Source organism: Lolium rigidum, unplaced genomic scaffold (genome assembly GCF_022539505.1).
Source record: "Lolium rigidum isolate FL_2022 unplaced genomic scaffold, APGP_CSIRO_Lrig_0.1 contig_19595_1, whole genome shotgun sequence".
NCBI classification, from domain to species: Eukaryota; Viridiplantae; Streptophyta; class Magnoliopsida; order Poales; family Poaceae; genus Lolium; species Lolium rigidum.
In genome coordinates, this window is record NW_025899940.1 from 5,361 (window position 1) to 13,532 (window position 8,172).

An 8,172-nucleotide genomic window follows, 5' to 3' on the forward strand; every position below is an offset into this window, starting at 1 on the left:
ATCACAGAAACCCTTTGTCAAGTAGAAACATGACATGGCATACGTTGATATTGCTTTGGGTGATGCTTGGTCCATGCTTTTATCAAAGGCTTGATCAATTTGCTAGAAACTTTGGTAGGCCGAGCTTGGTCCATGCTTTGGGTGATGGACCGGAAAGGCTAAATAAATTAAAAAGGTTTTGGGCAATCTTGTTCACTTTGTCAGTTTCATTCTTTCTTTCTTGTTGTCCAACCAACCCAACACGAACGACAACCACCTTTTGCTGCTCCGCATCTATCCGTTCCCTGCACGTCACCCCACAGTGCTCGCCTCCTCAGCCACCACCCACTGGCAGCCGGTCCATCCCTGCACGGGCCCCACGCGTCAGCGACTGGAGCTAGAAAGTAAAAGTACAGTAGACACCAACTCCTCGGGCTAGAGCACACATCTTCTTTTTCGTCACGGCTCCCGGATAGATTATCTCCTTTTTTTTTTCTTCTCCCCTACTAGTATTATAAACCGTCTTCCTTCCCCGTGCGCGTGCGGCCTCGTCTTCCTCCCTCTCCTCGCCAGTCGCCAAGTCAAGCCGAAAACCCTCGCGCGAGAGTCATCACAGCTGCCGAGAGCGGGAGCGCGGCGGCGGAGGAGAACGGCGAGATGAAGCTCAACGTGAAGACCCTCAAGGGCACCAGCTTCGAGATCGAGGCGGCCCCCGAGGCCTCGGTACGACCCCCACTCCCCCTCTCCCACCCCCCTTCCGCCTCCAATCGCGCGATTCGCCGCGATCGTCTCGCAATTCGGTCCGATTCGGGGCCATCCCCGCGCGATTCGGGCGTCTCCGTGGCTCGCTGCTCCTGCGCCGGCGCCGCGCCTCTGGGAATCTGAATCTAGGGTTTAGTCGGTGGTTGTTGAGCTCCGCCGTGCTCGTGCGTCGGGTGTGGATCGGTCCCGACATAGGGGTCCAGCGTGCTAGGGCGCCGATGTAGATGATTTTGCATCGGTCGGGTGCTCCGAATTCAAAGTGGTGTTGGTCAGTGGTCGACATCTGCGCGTTTTTTTTGCTCAATGGGAGGCTTGGTGTTAGAATTGTAGTCAATGTGGTTGATGCTTTGCTTCGGTACGGCAGTTGTACCCTGCTTACAGCTGGCTCTGATTTTTGCAGGTGGGCGAGGTCAAGCGGATCATCGAGAGCGCTCAGGGGCAGAGCGTCTACCCTGCGGACCAGCAGATGCTCATATACCAGGGGAAGATCCTCAAGGACAACACCACTCTGGGAGACAACAATGTTGCGGAGAACAGCTTCCTTGTTATAATGCTGTCCAAGGTACTCCTTATTAGACACCCTGTTGTGTAATCAAAGTATTCCTGCCATCTGATAATAAAAATGAGTTGTGTGCCCAAACCAGTAAGGACTCCACCCTTCCTTTATTTTGTTTAGACACCAGTGCAATGACGTGCTCTCTTACACATTCTGAATTGCCCTTACATGTTTATTCAACACAACTGTACTTAAAACTGTTTCTAGTTTTCTAGCACACTAATCAGGGGAAGCAATAAATATTGGACTTGGTTATTTTGTTCATGTGTTGATGTGGATCCACATTTAGATGTTCTGCACTTCGAATGTTCTTTTGTGAAGCATTTTCAACATTAGTTAAAGTTTTTACCACAAGTGTATTTTGAGGATTCTGTTGGCTCTAACCTTTATAGTCTGGATTCTGTTTTACTTATCTCTTATGCAATTTTTTTTAGCCTAAGGCCTCGTCTAGTGGTGCTTCTACTGCTTCAAAGGCGCCTGTTAGTCAGGTAATTTTTGGTAGTTTTAAGTATTGTACTTGAAGCAACATTTTGTTCTGGGTTCTTATGACTTGCTGTGTTGAATAAAAGCTCGATATGAGATATTTAGCATTCTCTTGGTTCGTGTTGCACTAGTTGGTACCAAATATATTCTCTGCCTTGAAGTGTAACATACATTCTTTCTATTAATAGCTCGTCATTTCTTGTGCAATTTCCACCCTGGTCCTAGTTTGTTGTCTGTGTTGCATCTCCATTCAAGCCTTTTATCTTCTATATCAACAGTGTTCTGCCATGTCATATCCCTCTTTGTTGTTAGGGTTATTTGTAGACATTTCAAATTGGACAAGTTTAGGTTAGTGAACATGAAGGATATCTGTGTTGCTATAGATAGTAAGAAGGTGAGATATTTGATCATAACCTTCTCGACTTCTAAGAACAAAGTAGTAGATTTTTTCCTCATATAGTTCTGTTGTGTAAGATCACCCCCTGCTTCTGTTTTGGGCAACCCTTGTTTTTATTAATATCTTACTGGGAATGCTTAATTTGTCCCATTTCACCAATCTCAGCCCGCTGCCCCTGCTGCTGCTTCTACTCCATCTGTCCCTGTTGCCTCTGTTGCAAGATCATCACCTTCACAAGCACCTGTTGCTGCATCTGAACCGTGAGTTAGCTGTTCCTCCAGATTTTGTACTGGAGCCTTCTATTTATCTTAATAATTTATTTCCATTCATAGGGCGCCTCCCAGTGTGCAACCTTCACTTGATCCAGCTGCTGCTGCTGTAACTGCATCGTGAGTCCATTTCAGAGCCTTTATTTCGTTCTGTTAGATGCTATGCTTTCTTCTTAATGCATGTAATTGGTTTGTTAATCGTATCATTGAGCTTTTCCTTTGTGATTTTAGCTACGAATTCCTTGCTAACTTTATGCATAGGGTCTCTTGTCATATGTGGGTTCTTTTTGTAAACTCTTATCTATTTTATTTTGCACATTGGTGACCCAACATGTTTTTTGTTTGTTCGTGTTTCTGTTAGACAAGACACCCAATTATATCAATTGATTGATGGTTTATGAGCCCTGACTCTGAACTTTTCTTGAATGTGTGAGAAGAAATGAATTTCTGTATAAAGAATGTAAAGCTGGATGAACGAAGTAGTCATAGTAGCAGCTGATAAGTCGTGTAACAAGTTTCCTGACATATTTTGGCATTGAAGTAATTTTTTATTTAGTATTTCGGGAAGTTGTACTGAACTGATAGAAAGTATTGTAGAGAAGGGTGTAGAAAGAGTGATGAAACCTGTGAAATGCATAAGTTTCAAAATTTCATGCTCCGTACATGATTGACTATTTTGATAGGCAAAATTCTCTCTGTTTCAGTTTTGTACTATATTCTCTTAATGTATTTTAGATCTCTAAAACTCGCATTTCAGGCTATGGATGTGTTTGGCAGCACGGTGTTTTTTAAAGTTCTCTCTGACTGCTATAGTTTATAAAAATACCTATTGCAGTTTTGAAAACCATGATGTCATCAAAACTGTTTTGTTTAAGTATTTGGAGGAGGTGGCAGGACCCCTTTTTTCTAAAACTGAGAAAGGAGAAAAACTGAAGCATTGCTTGACTGGGCACTGAAATACTGTTGTATTTGATATACTTTGGTTTTGAAAAAAAGCTGAGGTTCCAAACAGATCTTATGTGTTCTCATGTGTTTGCCAACAGTAAATGTCTGTGCGATTGCTGCTTCTATATGTTATGTTATCTGGTTACTGAATTGATTCTCTTTTAATTTTGTATAATTTGTATAATTTGTTTCTACTATAATTAATATTGCTTTATCCTGCTTGTGCTGTATAGAGGTGATGCTGATGTATACAGTCAGGCTGCATCAAACCTTGTCTCTGGTGGCGGTCTAGAACAGACAATCCAACAAATGCTCGACATGGGTGGTGGCACCTGGGAACGTGATATGGTTGTCCGTGCTCTACGTGCTGCATATAACAATCCTGAGAGGGCTATCGACTATCTATATTCTGTGAGTTCCATGCTTCTTAATTTTGTCTCGCCTTTCATGTGCTTAATTGTTTATGTACAAAATCTGGAGAGCCCTAAAAAGATCTGATATACTGTATTCATGATTCATTTCTGAACACACAAGGTTTTGCATATAGATGTAATATATTTGTATGATGAAGAAAGAACAGATTGCTTACTGTTACAATGATTTTGCATAGAAAGTAACAGGTTAAGTTCAATTTTGGTTTGACTGCTAGGGAATACCTGAGACTGTAGAGGCCCCACCTGTGGCTCGAGGACCTGCTCCAGGTCAACAGGCACCAAGCCTGCAAGCTCCATCTCAGGCTCAGGCTGCACCTCTACCACCAGTTCAGCCAGCTGGTGGCGCCTCTGCAGGGCCTAATGCAAATCCTCTAAACCTTTTCCCCCAGGTATGGGCTCTCTAAACACCTTTTTAAGTGTTTTATTTTCAGGATATTTCCTCATGGAAAAGGATAGGCCAAGCTCTACAAAGGCAGTAGAGTTCTGGACCCAATTAAACTAGTTTACGGTGTGTTAGACATTCAGTCATGTTCACAACATAATTGTTTTACATGCTGAGTGAAATGCCATAGGACATCATCAGAAGCATGATTATAATTCATAAAAGCACTGGTAACATTCTTTTAGGATCTTTACAGCAGGAGGTTGGTATTGCTTGAATAAGTTAGAAATTCGTAAGATCTCATGCAATTTGGATTAGATATGCTCTTCAACTGTGATCTGGAGTCTCCTGGCGTGGAGAATACGAATATTACATTGGCGTGGAGAATACGAATATTACATGTCTGTTCTGGAGTCTTCTTGATAAAGCATTCTTCACTTCCATGTGTGCTGCATTTACAGCTACCTTCCTGTTGTACATGTTTATTCTGGAAAAAAAAACTTGATGATGATTCCTTAAACTGGCTTTCATATAAATATATTAATAGGGTGTTCCAAGTGGTGGGTCCAATCCTGGTGCTGGTGTGGGTGCCGGTGCCCTTGATGCACTGCGACAGCTACCTCAGGTACATTGCAATCTTTTAAATGCAGGTTGGCCACTGAAATGTTATGTTGTCCTAACGTTGAGGTGCCTTTTCCTTGCAGTTCCAAGCACTGCTTACATTGGTTCAGTCTAATCCTCAAATCTTGCAGGTACGAAGTAGCCTATTTATTTAGTAATTTAATTAATTATTTTTATACTTGATAAATCGGTTGGTATATGAGCCTTTTTATTCACAGCCAATGCTCCAAGAGCTGGGAAAACAAAACCCACAGATCCTGCGGTTGATTCAGGAAAATCAGGCTGAGTTTCTCCGCCTGGTTAACGAAACTCCTGAGAGTGGTGCTGGCGCGTAAGAATTAAGAAACATTACCCAACAATGTGCAATTGTTATGGCAGCCATACAAGCGATTTAAATTATATTTATACACTTTGTTCAAACAGGTCTGCGAATATATTAGGTGCCCTAGCAGCTCAATTGCCACAGCAGGTTACAGTTACTGCAGAAGAACGGGATGCCATCCAGCGGGTACAGTACATTTTTATTATTTGTGTTTTTTGTAAGACCTTTCTAAGTTTATATATCTGTGTTCTGCAGCTAGTTTGAGTAGCCATTATTATTGGATTGTATAATATTGCTGTTGCATTGTTAGTTAAAATAGCTAGGTGTTGTGTACGGGAAGAAAATGCATACTTGTTCTAGTTTGTATTATTTGCCTAGGTTCTTGCTATTATAAGTGTTTCTAGTGAAACCCTTGGATCATAAAGTATCGAAATAGCTACATGGGCAGAATAAGATATCCAATGGGAGACCTCTACAGCTGTGTGGTACAGTTTATTTTGTTCCAGTAGGTGCAGATATGTTGTGTATGTAAACAGCTGAGGTTTTTTTTTTTTACTCCCAGACACCAGCTCTAAATCTCTAGAAAGGTTTTCTCAAAAAAAAAAAAAAATCTCTAGAAAGGTGTGTTTAAATTGATAGAAGTCCAAAACATTACTTCCTCTGATCCATAATAAGTCTTGGGGCTTTACTTCAAATTTGGACTAAATTGAACTAAAGACCTGACAATTATTATTGATTGGAGGAAGTACTTAATTTTGGATCAGCAACAAGCTAACAAAGTAACCTTTTGTGCGCCCCTTTTTCTTTCATAGCTACGAAATGCACATATATTGCACACGTATTATTCCAACATATCACTTCATTTGCATCACAGTTTATCATAAGACTTTACATGCCTGCTCAGTACTGTGCTTGCTAGATCGGGAAGGCGCTTCACATAACTTTTGCTCTTGTCCATGATATATGGCCGTCACATTTAACCCATCAGTTAATTTTTATTACAACTTTACATGCATGTCGTGTATACTAGCTTTAATATTTGATTGCATTTGTACATATCTGACAGCTCGAGGGGATGGGGTTCAACCGTGAGCTTGTGTTGGAGGTCTTCTTTGCGTGCAACAGGGATGAAGAGCTGGCTGCCAACTATCTCTTGGATCATGGCCATGAGTTTGAGGATCAACAATAGATGGTTAGATTGGCATTACCAACGGAAGACAGACAGAAGCGGTACAGTTCAGTGTCCATCTTATTAATATCTTTGCTGCTGAGTACTACCAACCGTTACGTGCCCGCTAGTGCAATGGTGCTGACTGTTTCACTTTCTTGTATCCTGGAGATGCTTTTCGAAGTACATATATTAATATCATATTCAAACCTTATACCGTGTGAATTGATGGTCTCAAGTTTCTGCTCTTTAAACCCTGCAATGCGTTATACTCCCTCTGTCTCACGAAACCTGTCAAAAGTTTGTCAAAATTTGGTTGTATCTAGAAGGGAGTCTATCTTTAGAACTTCACTTTTGATTCCAAAGCAGGCCCCTTGACATATAAAACCACTTCTTTTTTTACATCGTGGACAAATTTTTTTTTTCCTGGTGAAATACACATCCTCTAGTGCACAAATCTGAGGACGTGCCCTGTTCATTATTTCATAGTATATGGATTTGATCTAGGTGGGTATTTGAGCGAGAGGATGAGCATGATTTTGTTACAGAAGTCTTCAGCTCGTGCTCATCGATCGGTACTGTAGTACTTGTATGTGATGAGAGTTGCCATCTCGATTTGTTTGGTGCCCGACAGGACACACGGTTGGATACCAATACGATCGCCATCAGCTTATCCTGTCAAAGTTTTTGCGGTTGAGGTCCAGGACTCGTGTTTTGTCCTGTAAACTTATTTTCTCCAAAGCGTTCTACTCCTGGCCATTCAACACTAAACGAGCCGCTATCTCTGACCGTATGTTGCATGAAGGAAACAACATTGGAGTAAAGCTCTTGCTCTAGGCTTGCGCTCCTAATGAAAAAGAACCCAATGAATTATGTAGTACTTGCAGGTTGAACTGTCCATTTTGGCATCTTGACGTCCTGTGCCTTACAAGATGTCACACCGATCAGGACAAGGTTGAGAGCTTTCAGTTGATCCGGCTGTCGTATGCAGAGAAACAAAGAAGAGAATACGAAAGTTACATATAAACGGGTGGCAGTCAAAGTCTAAATGGTCGCTCAGATTGACCATTCCTGGGAAAATACGGACTCCTTCTAATCCGCGGTTCTTAACTATTGGATATCCCCGAGAGTTGCACAACCGACAGTATATCTCAGGCGAACAACTGCAACTGCTAACGCATTTCAATCCGAGGGTGCTACCCGATGCAGTTTTCAAGCTTTCATCTAGAAATCTGACGCCAAGCTTCGATGAAAGATTTTCTCTTGGTTGGCCGTCCGACAGTCTGGTGAAGCGTGGATGCCCATGCAATGATGCACCCCTATCTGCCCCCTCTGCAAAATCATGCCTGAGACCGCTGTCCACCTTCTCGCTGAATGTTCTTTCATTCAGTCACTGCCACCTGCGACATGGCAGACTACCAATGATATCAACCTCCTTGATCAGTGGCTCGAGTCCGCCAACTGAACTGTTTTTAGTTTCTGTTCTTGCAATTTTCCCGATCTCATGTAAATGTTTGGTTTTCTATTTTTTATTGTAAGATTAATTGTACCCTTTCTTCCTCCAATGAGATAATTAAAAAAAACCCACTACATTTTAGGCAAGGGTAACAAAAAAACCACCACTTTATTTTAGGATTTTCAAAAAACCACCACTCTAGAAGTAACACGTAACAGATAGCACTAATTCGTGTCTAATAGTAGTTTAATGGCCAAACTGACATGTGGGTCCCCTGTCAGGCCGGTGTGGCATGTGCACTTTGCCAAAAAGCCCTTTGTACATTATAAATTTTAATTTTGGTAATAGATCTATAGGCTATGAAATTTGAAAGGTATCTGGAGCACATGGAGGATTTG

The 8,172-nt window shown here is 41.9% G+C and overlaps 1 protein-coding gene across 1 annotated transcript; it reads left to right on the forward strand.

The window, feature by feature from the left end:
- The first annotated feature begins 531 nt into the window (after positions 1-531).
- On the forward strand, positions 532-6,543 carry LOC124680529 (ubiquitin receptor RAD23d-like). Its single transcript, XM_047215575.1, has 12 exons — positions 532-702; positions 1,142-1,303; positions 1,732-1,785; positions 2,343-2,437; positions 2,510-2,566; positions 3,625-3,802; positions 4,041-4,214; positions 4,755-4,832; positions 4,912-4,959; positions 5,047-5,159; positions 5,252-5,336; positions 6,217-6,543. Exons 1-12 carry the CDS (start codon positions 637-639, stop codon positions 6,337-6,339), a joined length of 1,233 nt encoding a protein of 410 aa, XP_047071531.1. The 5' UTR covers positions 532-636; the 3' UTR covers positions 6,340-6,543.
- The last annotated feature ends 1,629 nt before the right edge of the window (positions 6,544-8,172 follow it).

Bases quoted from the DNA above. Each gene is read 5' to 3' on its own strand.
- LOC124680529 (XM_047215575.1), top strand. From the start codon at position 637: ATGAAGCTCAACGTGAAGACCCTCAAGGGCACCAGCTTCGAGATCGAG. The intron at 2,567-3,624 runs GTGAGTCCATTT...TGTGCTGTATAG, and splicing joins GCTGCTGCTGTAACTGCATC to AGGTGATGCTGATGTATACA. The intron at 5,160-5,251 runs GTAAGAATTAAG...TTGTTCAAACAG, and splicing joins CCTGAGAGTGGTGCTGGCGC to GTCTGCGAATATATTAGGTG.